General features: G+C 38.8%; 1 protein-coding gene and 1 non-coding gene across 2 annotated transcripts; one reads left to right on the top strand and one right to left on the bottom strand.

Moving 5' to 3' along the window:
- Positions 1-1,172: 1,172 nt before the first annotated feature.
- On the bottom strand, positions 1,173-1,244 carry Trnad-guc (transfer RNA aspartic acid (anticodon GUC)). Its single transcript has one exon. It is a non-coding gene; the product is annotated as a tRNA-Asp (tRNA).
- A 431-nt stretch (positions 1,245-1,675) lies between these two features.
- LOC140241908 (persulfide dioxygenase ETHE1, mitochondrial-like) lies at positions 1,676-20,101 on the top strand. Its single transcript, XM_072321659.1, has 7 exons — positions 1,676-2,040; positions 7,958-8,102; positions 8,976-9,124; positions 12,781-12,922; positions 15,930-16,019; positions 16,989-17,105; positions 19,566-20,101. The coding sequence occupies exons 1-7, from the start codon at positions 1,771-1,773 to the stop codon at positions 19,616-19,618; spliced, it is 966 nt and encodes a 321-aa protein (XP_072177760.1). The 5' UTR covers positions 1,676-1,770; the 3' UTR covers positions 19,619-20,101.
- Positions 20,102-21,052: the final 951 nt, after the last annotated feature.

Below are 21,052 nucleotides of genomic sequence, written 5' to 3'. Positions count from 1 at the left end.
TTATCAACCTTTTACAGTAGGTTTCGAGGGGACATAACGTGTGTATTCCACAAGTTTTTACAAAAAGAGGCAAAAATATTCAGGTCCCAAAAGTTTCATCGACATGTTCATCTCTTTAAATCATCACCAAACACAGCAGTAACTACTGCTGTCTTTTGTTTTACACTTTTTAAATGTATTTATTAAAACATGTACAGCTGAGAATGGTGGCATGTCACTTTTTATTTCATCAATCGATAAGCACTAACAGCACGAAAGATTGTACCAAATGCCTGGTCAATATTATAGGGCTCCACCAGATAAGATTTTGATCCGACGGACTTTGTGATAATATATAATGGGGGCCACATTCAATAATATACAGTGCACTCCCATTATAACGAACACGGTTATAATGAAATTCCGGTTACAATGAAGTAAAAATTCAGGCCACAACATTATCCACTCTCTGTATTTTTATTGTTAGTTTTTCGGTTATCACGAAATTTTGATATAACGCAAGAAAACTGCTGGTCCCTGGGACTTTGTTTTAATGGGAGTCCACTGTATTGAATTGTTATCACAATTGCGACCCCCATTATCACAAAGTCTGTGAGATCAACATTTTGTTATAGCCAAAGAGTGAAGTATGATGTGTAAAAAGATATACACATAGATGATGATTCTTGAGATCTGAATTTGTACTTCGTAGTTATACCCTTGTTAGTTATAATTGATAGGTGTGCACTGTATGTGTACTTGATTAGATTATGTGAATACAAACGGTCAGAAATCATATTGGGTAAAGGTCACTGTTTGATCTCCAGTTTAAAAAAAAAAAGAGCGACAGAATCCATTTCCAAGGCCCAGAAATAGTCTTGGCAAATGAGGTGGAGGACATGAAAAAGAAAATTAAAAAAAAGAGACAGTAATGTTTGTGCCCTCCCCTCGGCCCCCTCTCCCCTCCCCGACAATAAAACCTGAAGCAAAACAGAAAACAAAACAAAGTCTTGGAGAGGGAGCTAGAGAGAGGGGAGCTAAAAACCATGGTAAGAAACAAAACGGTAATGGGACTGGGGAAAAAATATTTAAGGGTATTTAACGAAATGAAAACGGTAAAAAAGGTAAATAGGGGAAAAAAGAAAGAAAGAAAAAAATAGTGTTTAAAAAAAAAAAAAAAAAAAAAAGAGAGCCTCCTTGGCGGGGAATCGAACCCCGGTCTTCCGCGTGACAGGCGGAGATACTTACCACTATACTACCAAGGATTTCGCTGACGATGCAGTGCTTACAAACAAATATAAATGTACGGGTTTTTTTTTCTTTTGGACTATTCCATTTTCAACATGAGCACCAAGCATAGAGCTCTTTAAAATACAGCTCTATGGCACCATGATTCCATGATAGGGGTCAGTGACGTATTAAATCTGGGGACTGCTTGCGCTATGCTGGCTTTAGCGCTGTGCGTGTGGGTGCCCCTCTGCAGCTAGCTGCCACTGCACTGCACTAGCTAGCGGTTTAGCGCTAGCGAGCTGTACTCGCTCGACGACTGCAAATGCGCATGCACGCTAGAATAAGAAGATCGCTAGCTAGCTACAGATGGATAGCCCGTTGTTGACTTGTTGAGTAGGTCCCAGTCCGCAGGGCTCTCAGAGTCTCACATATAATCATCACATCGAATTTGGCTTTCCCTGATGATCCCTGCCCTGCTAGCTGCTACCCACAACAAACAAAGGGTGACTACAAGAGTTTCGTTGTGATTGTATTTGTACCACGGTGAATGTGAACTGAACGATGTCGAGAGCTCGCGTGCTTTGCGGGTTGACTTCGAGAGCATGGCGCAGTCTCCCTCCGAAGTGTCGGCAGGGGATCACGTCAGCGTCCGTTTGCCGTCCGCCTCGTATGCCATTTACTGCGGCACCGTTGTCTACCTTGTCCTTTCATCACAAAATTCCGTGTTTGTCCGACGAGAGTGGACATTCACGGCATTATGAGATGATCCGCAGAGGGATGTCGACCTCGCCTGATGGTGATAACTGTCCCCCGAATCTAATATTTCGACAGGTAAATCCACGGTTCTTTTAGAGGTAGAAATTAACCTAAAAATTAGTCAATGTTACCACCAGTTGACCACTGTTAGTTTAGCAATGTTTAGAGGGGAAGATCAAGACAAGGGACAAGGGAAAAAAAAAATATCGGTGCCGGAAGTAAATTTACTCAACGTTACACAAACTGTGCTAATGAAAGTTTCATTTTTTATTTTTGAGGAAGGGAGGGTCTACCAATTGGCAATACCATGGGAATGACACATGGATGGTCCATGCATGGGCTTGGCTCTAGACTATACATCTAACGTTAGACCATACACGGTTTAATTTAATAGATCCTATGTCTCTACCATATAGGGGCATGCATATAGGTAAGGCTAACCCCGACGCGGGGTGCTGTAACCAGTAACAGCGCCCCGACGACTTGTATGCAATTTAGTGAAGTAATAAGTGCACTGCGATGCTTGCAATTCTGTAAACAACTCATCGTTCAAAACAACACTTGGATTCGCAACGAAAAGTCACATGTTGAAATACCATATTGTTGAATATTATAGGCAACTATGTACATCGTATCCCTCACCATTACCTCCGAAAACAAGATTAATCGTCATCATCTTTGAGACCATCTCCGCAAGATGCGAATCGCCATTTTGAACATATCACTTAAATAAAATGATCTGTGCATGCGCGAATAAATATTCATTTCAGAATTCTCAGCTAGCCGTCATGTTTTTTTTTCCACACGCATACATTTTGTATTATAATATGTGCTACGTTTTATCCATACCTGATCGACAGCAAGGCTGTTAGCGCATGCGCTGGGTAAGTTGTACTACGATACGAAGTGCGGAGGGACTAAAACCTCAGATAAAATCTTTCATTGGACTCTTATTATACAGATCGTATTGTAAATTGATTTCAGCGGCTCTGATTGTAAGTATCTTATCTAATAGTACAATGTATGGCTACGAATTTCAGTGTAAAAACCCTGTATTTTGGTCTCTGGTAACCAAAATGCTAAGCCATATCAGGCGGTTCTTCGATAGCCATAGGGCTGCCATGCGACCCCGACTCGGTACAGGTTGGGGTCGCTGGTGCGGTTAAGGTAAGGCTAGGTAGGATTTAGGATAGCAGTGATAGAACAGTTCCCTGGACCTAATTTAAATTAAGCATAATTAACATATTTGTTACCATTAAGATAAAGTAATTTCTGGTAGTGACCATACAGATTGTAATTTAAGTTATTGTAACGAAAACTAAAGAGTATTCATAAGAAGTGTAAGAATAAGGAGACTAACCATTGTTCGGTGTTCGGGCTGCCCGGCTGGTCGCAGTTAAGGGGAGACCAGCCTGATAGGGATCGTCACTTCAGGTATCTAACATTTTTTTTTTTTTTGGAGATAGTGAGAAAGCTCTGATGAAACATGAAAGATGATGTAATTCCAAGAGGGATTTAACATTTATTGAATGAAAATTGGTTTTGAAATGGCTTTGTAAAGATATAAAAAATAGAGCAATCCATATAAAAGATGGGACCAATTGCACCTTTTATTAGGATTGCTTTGTTTTACTTTGTTTTGGGATTACTCAGTCATTCCAAAACTGATTCACATCTAATGATAAACTTTGAATTCCTCTGAAGTCTTAGAACAGTGTGCTCTGTATTAAGTGGTTTCTTGGTATCTCACAAAAAGTTAAAAGCCCAATCCTCATCTCCACCAGCAAATTTACACTTACATTTAATCAAATTAAAATCTCATAAATATGCAATCCAGATGAATTGAAAATTGAAAATTGCTGGTGTAACCCCTGTGTTTAAAAAAGGTGACAAATGTAAATTGTCAAATTACAGACCAATTTCAGTGCTTCCTTGTTTTTCGAAAATTTTGGAAAGGATTGTCTACAACCGTGCTGTTAAGTTTCTTGATCAAAATAATATTGTGGGTAGTTATCAGTACGGCTTTCACAGCAATTATTCAACTTCCATGGCCCTAACTGACATTGCGAATAAGATTGTTGATACGTTTGAGGAAAATTCCTTTCTTATTGGTGTTTTTGTTGACTTGTCAAAGGCCTTTGACACAATTAATCATAATATTATGTTAGCTAAATTAAAGCATTATGGTTTTAGAGGTGTAGCATACAGTTGGTTTAAAAGCTACCTCTCCAAACGATATCAATGTACAAAATATAACAGTTGTATATCAGACTTAAAGAAAATATTATGTGGAGTTCCACAAGGGTCCTTATTAGGACCACTGTTGTTTATATTATACATAAATGATATTGTAAATGTTTCTAATTCCGATACCTCATCGTACATATTATATGCTGATGACACTAATATATTGTTCAGTGGTAAGGATCTTCCTTCTTTGCAAGATCAAGTAAATAGTAACCTTTCAAAATTGTGTACATGGTTTCAGGCAAATCGATTATCTGTTAACCCCCGCAAATGTAACTTTATTGTTTTTAGTAATCGTAACAAATCATATGACACTGATTTTGTTAAAGTGGAATTGAATGATGTTCAAATTCCCAGGGTAGAGAAAACAAAACTTCTTGGTGTTATTTTAGATTCAAAATTAACATGGAGGCCTCATATACAAGAGACAGAGAAAAAAATATCAAAGAACATTGGTATTATATCCAGACTAAGCTACATGTTACCTACTGATGTATTACGGATGTTATACTCCACTCTTGTTTTGCCCTATTTGTCTTACAATTGCAACATGGTGTGGGGAAGTACTTTTCAGTCCAGTCTAAAGAAATTGACTTCAAAGCAAAATAAAATAGTAAGAGTTATACATGGAGCGAACCCGAAATCTAAAGCAGGCCCGTTACACTCAAAACTAAAATTGCTTACTTTGAAAAATATCACCACCTATCAGCAATGTATTTTTGTATATCAGTGTGTCAACAAACTTATGCCTGACCATTTTGTTCAATTGTTGGATATCAATCAGAATGTGCATAATTACAATACACGCTCCTCGTCATTAATGCATTTGCCCAGACCCAGAACCTTGTCTTACCTACATAATATTCGTTTTATGGGCCCCAAGAAATGGAACAATTTATCTAAAGACATAAGAAATGCACCATCTCAAAATTGTTTTAAGATAAGACTCAAGAAAAAGTTGTATTCATCCATATAAGGTAGTTTATAGTGAGGGCTGCTAAATTTCTCTTGATTTATTAAAATGCATTATACATGTATGTACAATGTTGCCTTGTTTGGTTTAGTATTACAAGTGTATATTTTTGGGTTCTCTTTACCTCTCCTTAATGTATTTTTTTTCTTTCTTCTCTTTTCTTTTCTTTCTCTTTTTCCTTCTTCCTATCTGTTTTCCTCCTGCATCCTTAGCTTTAGTCTCTTGTGTATCTGTATTTCATCTTGTAAATGTATTTTAATGTCTTTTTAGCTATGTTTCAGATTCAACTACGTTTTCAAATGTTAAAGGTGCACTCAATTCAAGCTGTGCTTACTGAGTTGTCACCTCCAATTTGTCATTACTGAATTGTTTCTGTTGTTACACGAATTGATCTGGAAATAAATGTTCTATTGAATTGAATTGAATTGAATCCACTCGCCAACTGTTTGAAGTGTCTAAGATTTGGGTGGAATTTTCATGGAATAAGACACAGGGCTCTACCAGCGCATCAGCTCATTGACAGGCTACCGCATTGTGATAACTGTTACTGGCAAATATGCATTTGTTTAATAATCACACATTGGTTTCCATGCCAGATCGTCCCCTTACAGTATCGGGTATTGGGTATGTCAGCCTTCAATCTGTATTTAAGAACATATCCCGACCATGTACAGACTGATCTTTTGGTCTATACTTAAAGGGGAATCCCCCCCCCCCCCATACCATACAAAGGAATACAGAATACATTTATGAGCTGTCGCCACTTTGGGTCCCCCACTTTTTTTACCCTGCTTGTTAGCTGGTGAAACCTAGAAGTGGCACCAAAAGTCTGTGTATTTTCAGTGTAAACCATTCTTTCATTCATTCATCCATTCATTTATTTGGCAAAATATAAAACAATATGCAACTTACAGGTCATTAGAAAGGAACAAATACAGCACATGTCAGGATTCCTAAGAAGCAATTTATGTGCTTGTGGCTGGAGCCCTCAAACTAAAACAGCAAAATACAGCTGTACAAGTTGTACATGCAATCAACCAACACTTGTTGTGACATGGACCAATACATACATTTGAACAGGAGATTGAAATAACACATAGGTGGACTTAAATCATCTGTTTTCAAACACAAAGACTTATCTTAGCTTAATTCGTTGGTAGACACACAGACACACACACTCACAAAGTGTACAGAGAATAAGAGTGAGAGAAAGAAAGGTACGGTATCAAGAAAGAAAGGAAGTCTTGTCAGTCATGAATATACCATCTGTCTAAATACACTCTGTTTATATAGAACTTAAAACCTAAAAAATATAGTGCTAGATTTAAGGTTACCATCAATAGAATTCCATTCCTTGACACCTGTAAAAACTTATGGATTGCAATCTTAGAGTTGAATAAGTCAGAGGTTTATGAAAATTATTGTGTTCCCAGGTGGGATATAAGTGGAACAGGGAGGTGTTACAGAGATGGAGTGGCAACTCTTCGTAATTCATGCAAACACTTGTTTGGGTTCAAGGCGTTACAATGGGATATCTAGCATTCCACTACGCTTTGAAGTCATGCTCGGCACCGCTCTAGTTGCAAGACGGAGTTCGGAGACGAAGAACGCATTTCACCTTTCGTTGAATTACAAGTTTATTTCACCGCAAAATTTCAAATGAAATACTCGAATTGATTTAGAATAGTTTAGGAAAGAATTCAATATTATTAACATGTATTTCTAGTTTCTTCCTAATTCGCAAATCGAAATGAAATGAAAATTAGGCCCTCTTAAAAACCTAATATTTTTCCATAATGCGCACATTTCCGCATGTTAATTTTCTATCTTTTAATAAGGGATATTTTGATCTTTCAAATAAAGTACTCCGTTAAAGCGTGTTCCAGCGTGTTTTTAAACTATTTGCTGTTAAAATCGTGAGTTTTACACTGCATTTTGATTCGCTGCTCCAATTCAAGGTACACAAATTCACTGTTGCCATCACTTTGAAAGAGAGAGTGAATTGCAGTAGGAGCAAATATTTTTAGATGTGAGAGCGCTAGTCCCGATTATTGATGCTCTCTTTTGTCAAAGCACATGGGTAACACCTGTAGTTGAACGCATAACTTCTCGGCGGTGCCGCGCATGACTTCAAAGGAGAGCAGTAGTTGCCTCTCCTTCTCTCGCACCTCCCTGAGTGGAATGAGGAATTCATCTGGAACATGTTGCTGAATACATCGGGCAACATATTTTGATGATACTAGAACATAAACAACAGAACATTCAGTTTGACCAGATCAAAAATTGGAAGCATCCAAAATTGCACAAATAGTAGTGTACTTGGACAATATTGCTTGAATCTGTTTGTTTTAACCCGTTATGGACAAGTCTTGAGTGTACTTGGGCAGGTGTTTATGGAAAATACATCTTGTAGAGAAATCAGTCCATCCTCAACGGGTTACTGTAAATGTGAAAGTAAGTGAAAATACCAGGAAAGTAATTAATACCTAAATGAGTCAAGATTAAGTGAATACATTGTACAATGCTCTTCTGTCATTTTTGTCAGATTATGTTGTATATTTGTAGATGTTGCATAATTGTAAGAGATTAGACTTAAGCCTCTCAGGAAGAATATGACTCAGATCGTTATGAACCACTAGTAATCACTAAAAGTAGTTCATTGTGGCATTGATGGTGAACATTTGTCAGAGTAAACTTTAACCACAAATAGAACCATACTGATACATTTAACACTTTATACTGTTTTCCCACCTCTTTTTGTACACATGACAGTTGTTTGACTACCAGTCCTACACCTACACTTATCTGCTCGGAGATACTGACACCAAGGATGCAATCCTTATCGACCCAGTTATTGAACTCGTCAGGAGAGACATTCATCTTCTGGAGGACCTAGGTCTCACTCTTGTCTATGCAAGTAGGTGGTTCGTCACTGTCATTCTTGATGCGCATTGTGTGTCTTTTATTCCTGCAGAATATCTCCTATCATCATGACTAACTTGCTCCAGGGTAGGAGCAGGGTAACACCGAATGATGAACTCATGCAAGTATTTTCAGCTCACCTAGGTGAACGGCTCATCAAAGTGAACAATTGCAATCATTCATTGTCCAGCATCCATTGTTTGTAAACTTTTCAATTTTTCAGCCTCTTCTTTAAAACCCGATGGCGACAGATTTTCACCAAACTTGGGAGGTAGCATCCCTAGGATTACGGGACCTCATTTTGATCAAATGGGCGCAGTGCACATTATTTCAAGTTTGCTTTATGGCAGATCTAGGCTCGACTCGCGTGGTAGTGGGAACAAGGTGGAGGCCAGGTACCACACTTTGATCTTTGTGAAGATGCATGCCCAAATTTTTTATGAACTTGGCAGGAACTATCGCCAGCGTGATCGAATATGCAAATGGATACCACGCTCTTCCCCCCCCCCCCACCTTCGAGGCCCCCAGGCCCCCCCCCCCCCCCAAGTTTGCTATGATCTTCTTAGGTATCACTCTGCAAGAATGCTTGAAAGGTAAACTTGTAATATTCAGATGGTGCTAACCCTACTGCGGCTGTTGTTAACTGCTAGTCAGATAGGCCAAGCAAGGTCACTTTAGACCTTTTTTCTTTTCCATTTGCAGGTCAGTCGTCGCCTTGCATTTGTATTCCTCTCGTCTTTCCTTTTCTACAAAAATCTGTTTATATCTCTCTCCTACATGTACATGTGGTGTAGAGCTGATGAACTATCTCCTTGTTCATTGGTTTTCTTGTGTTTGTGTTTATTTTCTCTCTCTCCCTCTCTATCAGTCAATACCCATTGCCATGCCGACCACATAACTGGGACGGGCCTTCTGAAGCAGAAGGTGCCAAGCTGCCAGAGTGTCATCAGCAGGGAGAGTGGGGCCAAGGCCGACATCTTCATTGACGATGGTGACCAAGTCAAGTTTGGTTCTCTGGTGGGTGTCTCGTAATTGACAATTCTACACTAACTAGGGCCTACAATTATTGTAGTAACAAAATCCCCGTTATTCAGGGTGGAGTGGTATAGGGAGAGTTCAAAGTATTAGTGATTAAATAGCATGCCCTGGCATTTCATCTTACATGAGTGTGTGTGTGTGTGTGGTGGGGGGGGGGGGGGAGTAATTTAAACAGGCACTTTTGACCCATCTATGTACTGTACGAGGTGAAATTTTCGCGGTGGTTTTATTTTCGCGAATTTCGCGAATCGCCTTTGAACCGCGAAAATAACAACGTGCGAATAGATAAGTACAGTTAGACCTCGCAACCGCAAAATTAACAACACATGGAAATGTCCTCCTAGTAGCAATTCGCGAAAATATCTGTATGCGAAAATTTCAGCTCGTACAGTACTCCACAGGCCATTGTACTAAAATTTGGCATTGTTTGTGAATGTTGAATGCTGGAACCAGGTCACCTCCCTGCTAGAACTGTTGGCAAATCTAAAAACTATATCATGGCATCTTGAATGATAATGAAAAACAACATCAATTAGGGTATTTGTCTTTCATTAGATTTTTGTGTCTGTCTGTTTGTTTGTTTGTTTCTTTTGGTTGTTTTGGTTGGTGTTTTTTTTTAGGGGATGGAGAATTTTAGAACAGAAATACCCACAAACAACAATATACAATGTACAGTAATGCCAATGGTTTTAAAATATAAGATGTGTCATATTGGTCAAGTTACCCATGTACATGTATAAAGTCAAACTAATCTTGTCCACAATTGTCTATAAGTAGTGTGTAATCCATCACTACAGGAGCCCCTATAATACTGCCATTTTGCATTTTAAACATTGGGAGGTCTATGAAGGGTCACTGTAAAGAGGAATGTATTCTCAAAAGAGAGGAGAGGAATGTATTCTCAAAAGAGAGGAGAAAAAATGTATATGAGGACTTTACAGTAATACAGCATTGTAGGCTATGCAAAGAAACCATTGTATAATCCCTTTTTAAAAAGCATACATGGGATCATTCAGTATGTCATTCGTACATGTAGTTGTAAAAGTTATAAGAGTCATATGAATCATGAAATATTGAATGTTTGTCGAGAGTGAGCACTTTGCAAATATTTCTTGAACCGGAGGGCACTCATTTACAAGTCTGTGTGAGAAACTCTTAATATGGCCTAGTCTTATAGTTTGTCCAAGATATATAGCGTTCTGTATGCCATTGAGCATGTGAATCCTGTACAGCATACTACTTGAGCCTTGTTTATACATGTTACTTGTGTGTACCGAATTACGTCCGCCAAGGAAGGAGGAGGTTAAGCGATCATTGGCTTTGCGTTGGTTTGTCTACTTGCAAAATAACTCAAAAAGTTGTGAATGGACAGGTCAGTGCCCTCGGTAGTTCAAGCTGCACATATTCGAGGTTTGCATGCGCGTTCTAAAGCATGCTCTGCTCAGACGAGGTGCCGCGTAGCTGGAAACTGATGATGTAAACAAATGGCTTCCATATTGGATTGGGAAAGTGAGCAATTTTGAGCGTGCATGTATAAAAATGGGTGGAAATTAGATGCTTGGCAGAGGTCTGTGCTCTATGAGTGCTTTCCTAGTTTATTCTGTCATCATGGTACTAGACAGTAATTTCTCTATAATGACTCTCTCATTGATAACATAATTATGAGAGTCCTTTCATACAGATCTGACTGTTTGTGTATGTTTGTATTGACAAATTTGCTGATTAGATTTTTTTTTTCAAATTCTTTTGCGCTTGGGTTTGTGTAGAGTTTGTGTGTCCATTTTGCAGCACTGACAATTACATTTGTAGATTCCCTTCATAACCTGGTCTATTGTGGAGGGGGCAATTCAGAACTTTCCTGATATTGGTAAACTTGGAAACTTCTTTCTGGTTGAGGGGGAATAATAAATAGATATCCAGTGAATTTCTTGGACCCCCAAAATATTCCAACTGCTGTTCTCTGTACAAAAGGGGAGCATAATCTTGAGTGACATTGGTTTAGTTCAAATGTCATTTATTTTAAGGAATCTGAGGTATGTTACTGTAAGATTTCATGCAAGATGTTGGGGATATAATTCTTCAACCATTATTTTGTGACATTTGCAAAAGGGGTATGTGACACTTAATAACGTTCTCCAGCTTCCTCACAATTATTCATAGATATCCTTGTTGATGTTGTCTAGATGACTGAATAATATTTATTGACCTAAGATATCTGGGTGTACTGATACTGATGTGGTAAGTAATTCAAGGCGAGTCATGAGTCAAGTAGCTTTTAATAGACGGCAATGAAAAGGAAGGTTAGCTTGTATCTTATGCTATCAACCATCCTATTTTGTTGGATGTGACAAGATCACAAGCCACATTACGTGCGCATGAGTGTGTCCTACTATCTGTTTTGCTGGAACTGATAGATAACTCTTAGTGTTTGTCGTGATAGAAAATCCTTCAAGAATTGCTGTGCAAACTCGAGATTGGTCTTGATAAACCATTTGTGATAAGATGAAGCAGATGCCATTTACACATAAACAATGGGATGTATTATGAACTAGCCACATAGACATAACAAGCAGTTGACCTACTGGGCATTTGTTTGGGGATTACTGATTACCTTATGTAGAGATTTTAGTTTTCAAAGTGCATTATTATGTGTCAGTCACTACTGTATACGCTATATATTTCGCGTGGGTTTTATTTTCGCGAATTTCGCGAGTCGGGAGCTATTCGCGAAATTAACAACACGCGAAAATATTACCTTCCAAAATGAATCCCTTGCCTTGACGATACGAACATTTTACGGCTTACCGAACAGACCATGCTGGCTAAGCTTGTTTACGTACATACAATGTACATGTCCTCGTCTAACTACTAGTATTAGTATACACAGCCCAGTCGCTGTGGTAGCATTCGTTGCTAGTAAGTTGAAAATTCACACTTTCTTTGCCACTTCATATTTTCTCTGGTCCCCCAATCGCGAATTTAACCACTCGCAAAAATGTGTGACATCGGCAATTCGCGAAAATTTATGTATGCGAAAATTATAGCGTATACAGTATGTTGTTTAACCCATCAAGTCTCTGTTTAATCTTGCTTTGAAAGTGATCATCTCTTCTTCATTTAATGCAGAAGACTAGCTGGAATTTGATGAACTTCAATCAATCCCTACAGTACCAAAAGAATGTGCCAAAATTTTCAAACTTGAAAAAAGAATTATTTACTTTAATCATTAAGTATTTGTGATCAGTGTAAGAATCTGTCACAAATTCAGTTCTTACTGGCTTTCCATGATTACAGTACATCCAAAAACACAAAGAAATGATGGTTTATGACCAGAATAAGGCTCAAATGAAAGGAAAATCTTTATCTTTAAACAAAATTCCATGGACGTTCAATGCATAAAAACAAGAATGGTCAAGTGCATTTTGACTTAGCAAATGTTGGCTCTCTCGAAATTCGCAAAATTAAAATGCAGGCGAGGGTTTCTGGCTTTGTAGTAATGACAAATGATGAAGATTATGATAAAACCTCGGAATTGTGGTGTCTGGTACACAATGGGTCAAGAGCTCTGTTTTAATCCTCTATGTCATAGTATCTTCATGCTTTGATACTAAATCCGACTGCTGTTCCATTTGAAGGCCCTCGATGTTGTGGCAACACCAGGTCACACGAACGGCTGCGTGACTTACGTTCTGCGCAACTCGTCTGGAAAGCCGGTGATGGCATTCACAGGAGACGCTATCCTCATCAGGGGCTGTGGGAGGACTGACTTTCAACAAGGTATGTGCATTAATCAGGCCAGTACTCACAAGAATAAACTGAAGTTTCAGCTACATTTAAGCCATTGTGCGCTGAGCTGATGATGTAATGTGCCGAGTGGATAACGTAATCCAATTTGTGACCCGCGACAACGGTTTCAGGCAAAAGTCGGGCATTTTGAAAATTCATGTTTTCACTGAATCACATTGCCCATTTCCTAAGCTTTGCATTGATATAAAACACTTGTATTCTTCGGCACCATAAGTTGGCATGGAAAGCGAAATAAAATGTACTTTTTAAGTTGTAAGCCTGACAAAATTGCGAGAAAACGGGCTTTGAAGTTTCACCCCTTACTCAAAGACAATGTCCGAGCGGCGATGCGAGGTAAGAATCACCCATCCGTACGATGGTGCCAATTGATGTTAAGCTCCGCCTCTAGCAACCACATCGCCTTCTGATTGGCTCACTGAGAGAGTCAAATTTCCCGGGCACCCTTCCTAGTAGCTCCGCGTATGGAGCCGAAAAACAATGCGGTTCGCTCGGGTTTGTTTTACCAGTACGTCTTTCAAGATGGCGGATACGATAATTGCACGTATTGTGTACATTGTGTATGGTATACACATGAGGCAATGGCATCCACACGCCATGACCATGTGCATGTAAACGGGAGCGGGTGGCGAATCCACACATTTACAAATCGCGTTTTCATTGTTGTTGATTTGACTTTATCATTGACGACCCTTTTGAAGGCAGAAAAATGCCAGTGCTGGCAAGGGTCATGATTCCTGTTTGTTTTTTGCTTTTGCAAGCCGTGCATATGTTGCCTTGTTCGGTGGTGTTGATTATATTAAAACAAACAAACAAACACGTACGACTCGTTTGGTGCGATCTTGATGTGTAGTATTTGAATATAACTGGTTACATGTGACCTCTCCTTTCCTCTCATCATCCTTCCCTTGAGTCAGTCTGCTGTTTTAATTCTTACTACATGTACAAGTAGACTATTTTTTTTTTTCTTTTCACACGATTATGTCGTGCTACATGATTTTTGTTTCACTTCCATTGTCGAACAATGCGGTAGAATAGTTTGGATAGAAAGCCAAACGAAGAGCACGCACTACACAGCGAGCGTATAAACCACTGTAACAAGAACAATGGAGCATGTAATCATGCACGCGTGGACAAAGCATTCCCAAAACGCTGCTGCACCTGGTGTCTCCGAAGGCCGAATTATGTAAATGTGTGCGACGCACCAGCCAATCGCATGTGAGACCCTGCGCCGTAGCAACGCTGGGGATATTGGCGCGGCGTTCGAAAGAACCTCGAAACTGACGAGTGCGATCCAACATAGGGTGCTTGAAATTCCATTTTCGATAGGAAAAACGTAGTCTTATGCTATGAAATTTAGTGTGGATGTAGAAAATATATCAAAGATTTGATTTTTGCAAAAAACCAAAATCGACAAAAATGATGGTAAAGATCTTTGTACCCCACCTAGGAGGGAATTTGCTCTTGAGACTTTTGCCTGAAACCGTTGTCGCGAGTCACATTTGTTCTTTGATTACCTATGATGTAATGAGCTGAGTGGATGATGATGTCATCCAGTTTATTCTTTTGATTACCTACAAGACAAGTGTTTCATCCTTATTTATCTAAAACCAGCACCCAAAGTTAATTTTGTCATTGCTCCATGACATGTTTTGTTCCATTATTATTATGATTATTGTAATTATTATAATTATTATTATTATCATTATTATTATTATCGTTATTATTATTATCATTATTATTATTATTATTATTATTATTATTATTATTATTATTGATATTATTATTATTTTCATTATCATTATTACTATTATTATTATTGTTATTATCATTATTATTATTATAGAACAATGATTTGATGTGAGGGATACAATTTTGGCGTCATGATTTCACGTCTACTGTAAAATGGGTCTGAAAATTCAGTGTAGATTTGAGATGCAATTAGACATTTGTGTAGTGATGCAGCTTTATAGAAATGAGATAATAAATTAAAATGTATATCGTGCAGTTTTTATAGAAAGAAACTCAACTGCACATAACAGCCACGACCTCTGTAATTTGCATAATAACTTAAATCTGTAATGGTTGCCACATTATGTTTCCTGGAAACAAAAGGTCCACATGAAGCTTTTGATTTTGTGGTTATGTTTCACTCTTTAAAACTAACTCTTAACACAGATTACAATTGTGCTGTAAAGATATTGAAATGGATCATGTTTATCTTACATGTATTACTCATATCTAAAGCAAATATAATGTGTTATAAACTTGCCCTTTGATTTAATACTAAAGTAAACAAAATGTTTGAGCTCACCTACTTTCTTGACCTGTACAATGCACATATGTATGCATACTAAATGACGTAGTTTCATTTTCTTGTAATGAAATGTTATTGGTGCAGCACTACAGTCTAAAAATATGGAAAAAGTCAGTCAAAGACTTAAATAAATTTGACTTGAAAAAAAAAGTGAGTGCTTCCAGGTATTTCGTGTATCAGCTGCCACAGAATTAGGAAAATGTGCCAAATTTGTTGGCTTTTCCAGGTAAGATTGAGTTGAGTAATAGATGCTGCATTACTCTGATTTTGTATGCGAGAAGTATTGTAGACACAGTACTGTTATTTGTTAACAGAGAATTTAGTTAGTGGACTGATATTTGCCAAAAAAAAAAAAAACAACAACAAACAAAACAAACATGATAACAATGATAATCTCCTGTTATGCAATGTACCATATATCATTACCAAGGCGAATGGTCACTGATATTTGTCCTGAAAAAGGATAGTACTTATATCTCATTTTGTCACTGTGGTTCTTGATTGCAATTCGACCATTGGCCAAATTTTTGTTCTTGCTTCTATCCATACTTCACACTGGAGATACTGCATGTCTTGTGTTACTAAATTGTATTAGGAAAGAAACCAGGTACAGGGATACTATGTTAATGATTAATGACAGTTTCATTATCTCCTTTGCAACAGGCTGTTCCTCCAGGTTGTATGACTCTGTCCATGGGAAAATCCTTAGCCTACCACCAGACACAGTTCTATATCCTGCTCATGATTACACAGGTAAGAATGTTTTTATGTAGACCCATGTAGTGGAGCAAAAGTAGCACTTGACCTCTCTCTCATGCACCCATTTATGTCCCATCTGATCACAGTGGAGCAAGGGGTTGCTAGATTTCATCAGGTTTGTCTATGTGTGCTTTATAGTTTCTTGAGAGAAAGATTCAAGGTGTCTCAGCTTGGAAATTTGTGTATCATGTGCGGCAGTAGCATAATCTGAGATTGGGAGTAATGAGGTCATTCAATGGGGCAATATATGGAATTCATGGAAACTTGATAAGAAAAGGAAAATGAGCAGAATTCATTCAAACTTAGCGCAATGAAGGAACAATTTACCAGAGTAATTTGGGATGAAATGAGTTATAGCTCAAAGTATGAGCCATTCCATTCATTTGAGATGTATGCATTCAACTGATTTTCACCAAACATGGTACATAGGTTATAGGGATATGGGGCATTCAGTGCAACAGTCCCCCCCCCCCCCCCCCTTCAGCGTTTCTTTAGCTGACAAGCAAAGAAAAAAAAAAGTCTTACCTGCGCTTTTTCTCTCTTCAAGGTTTCGTTGGTTTAGTACAAAAAAAGGGGACCGAAAGTGGTTACACCCTATGTATTCTATGTATTGTGCAAAAAAAAAAAGGGGGGGGGGGGGGCAAGTCCCCCCTCCCCAGTTCTGCTGGCCCTGTGTTCCTAGCACAAGTCTCAGTAGGTGACATAAGAGGGACATTTTTGTGGTGTACTCCTGAATTTCTGTCATTGTTTGTGCAGGAGATTGTTTGTGCAGCAGATTGAACGTTGCACAATCAAATAGATGTGATAACCCCTACTAGCTCAGAGCTGTGACATAGGACATTGGGTCCTAGGAACATACCTTACTAGTGATAAGTATTTGCTCTAGTGTTCTTTAGAGTAATAAGCCGTATCATGAATGCTTTTTTGTGCTTCTTCAAACCCCCTCCCCCACCTTGTGTACAGGTCAAACAATGACCACGGTGAAAGAGGAACTTCTCTACAATCCGAGACTTACCAAGTCCAAAGAAGAATTCATCAAAGTCATGGAAGAGCTCAACCTGCCCTACCCCAAGGCCATTGGTGAGTTGTCACTTGTCCTACCTGTATGAATGTATGTGTGTATGTATGTATGTGTATATGTACAATGTTTGTGTGTTTGTGTCTATTCGTTATGCCCCAGTCACATATAAACACGGATGCTTAAGGATCTACACGGTGATCCGGGGACGTCCGGGGATATCCGGGGAGATCCGGGATTTTGGTATGACCGTACACACGGTATCAACACGGCAGCTACATGGATAAGGCCGGAAGAGCGCGGCGTCTACACGGACAAACACGGCATCTACACGGATCAACACAGCAGCTACACGGCAGCCACACAGACCACCCCAGATTGCTCTGCCAAAACGGCAATCCCCGGATGACGCCGGATGTTTTTGACCTCCAAAAGTTGCCGTGTTGGCCTCCCGGCGTCAACACGGATCTCTCCGCGGATCAGATCCGGGGTGGTCCGGGGTGATCCGGGGATGTCTATGTGACTGGGGCATTAGTTGTGGTTTTTTTCCCCCTCGGGACCAGAAGCTTTCTTTTATGGGGCATTAGTTGTGGTTTTTTTTTCCCCCTCGGGACCAGAAGCTTTCTTTTATCATAACAAAATTTTGTTATAACCAAAGAGAGTAGTGTATAGATTGGTAATGATAATTTTGGGACTGGAATTTGACTTTATTGTAACAATAATTTTGTTATAACATGTTTGTGATAACGCAGAGTGAACCGTATTTGATAGCGAACATAATATGAATGTAATAAATAAATGATGTAAATATTCTGCATTATGCATTAAAGTGTTCTACAAATATGCTTTCATGTCAGAACCTGTTGGCAGAAGCCCATATGGATATGAGCAAATGTAAATGTTTGTTAATAAACCTGATTTTAATGATGGTAGTATTATGTCAAACACCATTAAAAGATGTTTATTTTTAGCTCACCTGAGCCAAAGGCTCAAGTGAGCTATTGCGATCGCCCTTCGACCGGCGTCCGTCGTGCGTCGTGCGTAAACTTTTTACATTTTCATCTTCTTCTTGAAAACCCCAAGACCGATTTTCAACAAACTTGGCAGGTAGCCTCCTTAGGAGGTTAGGAATTCAATTTGTTAAAATGGGCACCATGCCCCACCCAGAGGGCCCCCAGGGGGGCCCACCCCCCCCCCCCAAATTAAGGAATCTGTAAAAATCTTCTTCTCTAGAACCAGAAGTTAATACTATGAGTTAGTACATTGATGACTGTAGTTTCAAGTTTGTTCATGGCAGAATCAGGGGTGGTCCCCCCTTGGGACCCAGGGGAGGGGGGTGGGGAGGGGTCCTAATGTGGCCTAAATTGTACATTTTCATCTTCTTCTTGAGAACCCCATAACCCATTTTCCCAACTTGGCAGGCAGGTAGCATCCCTAGGGGGTTAGGATCTCAATTTGTTCAAATGGGCACCATGCCCCACCCAGGGGGGCCCCCAGGGGGGCCCAAATGCCCCAAAATGAAGGAAACTTTAAAAATCTTCTCTAGAATCAGAAGTTATAGAGCTAAGATAATACTACGAGTGAGTACATTAATTACTGTAGTTTCAAGGTTGTTCGTAGCAGATCCAGGGGTGCCCCTCTTGGGGGTGGGGGGGGGGGGTGGGAAGGTCCAAATGGGGTCTGAATTGTACATTTTCATCTTCTTCCTGAAGACCTCATGATTGATTTTTGTCAAACTTGGCAGGTAGCATCCCTAGGGGGTCAGGATCTCAATTTATTAAAATGGGCACCATGCCCCACCAGAGGGCCCCAGGGGGCCCCAATCCCCCCAAATTAAGGAATCTTTAAAAATTTGGGCCGTTATTGTACATTTTCATCTTCTACTTGAGAATGCCTGGTCAAATTTTGGTAGAGCTGTGAATAATTTAAGATTAGTGACTGCATGGAAGGTGAATGTGCGATACTCAGGTGAGCGCTAGACCCACGGGTCTCTTGTTCTGTGTTGTGTGCAGTTATGTGATTTCATGACTGTATTAAATACTTCTATTAAAAAATGGAATGCAGTCAAGTCACTTGACATGATGTTTCAATTTATTTGTAAGAATTTTGATTGGACTGTGCTGTTTTATTCCCTGTGCCATTCAGTAATAATGAAAATAATGAGATGATAATAGAAGTCATAATATAATAATCGCCATTGTGATGGCAAAAGTGATATGATAGTGATAGTGGTGATAGAAATGATGATAATATTAATAGTTATGCTAGCGACAACGATGATTATAGTAATAGCCATATAGTCTTACTTTGTTCTTTTGAGCTGGACAACTTATATCTCAATGGCTGAAGTGTAGTAAGTATGCTATCATACAACTAGTACAGTGTTCAGTAATATTTTTCTTTCTTTTTTTGTGTGGTCAGTATGCCATTGCCTCATACTACATGTGGACAACTTTTGCCATTTTTTTTTTTTTTAATTCCTGGCTGGCATTTATTCTCCTTGTATCCCTACCTCCCCCCAGATCGAGCACTTCCAGCTAATTTGGTGTGTGGCGTCGTGGATGAAGGCTACTGAGCAGCATCCAACAGGACAAAGACATTCAGGGGAGTGAAATGAGGAATGAATCAATATGGCTGTGCACTCAAGAATAGTGCCGTGTCTTGCAATAGTCTTTGATAGACATGGGCAGGAGATATCCTGCGATGAACACACCTGAACCTTGATAAAGAGCTGATATGAATTTATGCACCAAGTGCCTTTTTGAAATTAAATTCTTTTTTGAACAGTGTGATGTCAAATGTATCCAAGACTAAAATAAGACATCTAAATTTATTGTGTCTAATGTTTTACATCCCACTCGAACAGAGTATAGACCTAATTTGCTGCACCTAAAGATGTATAGACTTGTTTTGCTGCATCTAAAGAAAACCAGTTGTCGCCGTGCTGGAAAAGTCCAAACAGAATTCAGTAGAGTACCTGATTCGTAAGGACTTGCTGAGTCCAGCCAGTGTTACAAATCCATTGAAAGGCAGATTCTTTCCAACAGCATCCACACACACACACTCACACACACACACAAAAGAAGTCTTGGGTTGTTGTTCCTTTTTTAATTTTTTTTTTGCTTTTGGGTCAGAGCTCTAACTTACAGATATATTTTTTCAAATTCATTATCTATGATTGTTACTTGTAGTGTGTGTCTAAAGAGAGTAACCATGAGAATCTAGGTTGAAGTGTGAAGAATTTTTACACCGAAATCATAATTTTATCATGTTATAAAGACTTTTAAGTGTGTCACCTTTTAATTCATAGCAAAGAGAAAAAAAAGCATACATTGCCAATCATGTTGTGGAATATACCATACGCCCCCAAAGAAATTACAATGGGACCTTCTGCAATGTCAACCTCAAAGATATTTACTCAATCAAAATGCAATTTCAAAGTATGAAACACCCAGTAACTTATTACCTACATGTAAATCTTACCCAAAACCCCTGCTGATTTGCTTCAACTAACTAAATGAAAGATTCGTTACATCAAAAAGGAAGCAGATTTGAGTTTGCAAGCAGTGGTAAGGCGTTGAAAATTGATGATGAAGGAAAGATTTAATTATAAATTCATGGAAGATTTGATGAGCTGTTCCTGCTTTTTAACTTTCTTTGTTCTGTTCTCCTTTTATTTTTAATTTCCCCTCATTTTTTCATCAAGATAATCATGAACAATAATATTTACAAACTTGCATATTTATTACATGTTTCCATATTGGTATGATTTCATGCACAACATTTGAATTTATTTGGTAAATATCCTGTCAGGTGGGGGCAAAATAATTTCATTAAGATGGATGCCAAGAGCATCAAAGTGGTAAACTTGGAAGAAACGATCCCATGACATGCTTTAAAACAACCCACATTTCTCTTTGACCATTCACTCAACCAAATTGAATGGGGTTTCTCCAGCATGTAGGTAAAAAGTTGTAGTTTCTTACCGTGAAATAGCATTCTAATTGTT

Source organism: Diadema setosum, chromosome 2, assembly GCF_964275005.1.
Source record: "Diadema setosum chromosome 2, eeDiaSeto1, whole genome shotgun sequence".
Taxonomy (NCBI): Eukaryota; Metazoa; Echinodermata; class Echinoidea; order Diadematoida; family Diadematidae; genus Diadema; species Diadema setosum.
The sequence above is the reverse complement of the archived record's forward strand: the minus strand, read 5'-3'. Positions and strand labels throughout refer to the sequence as shown.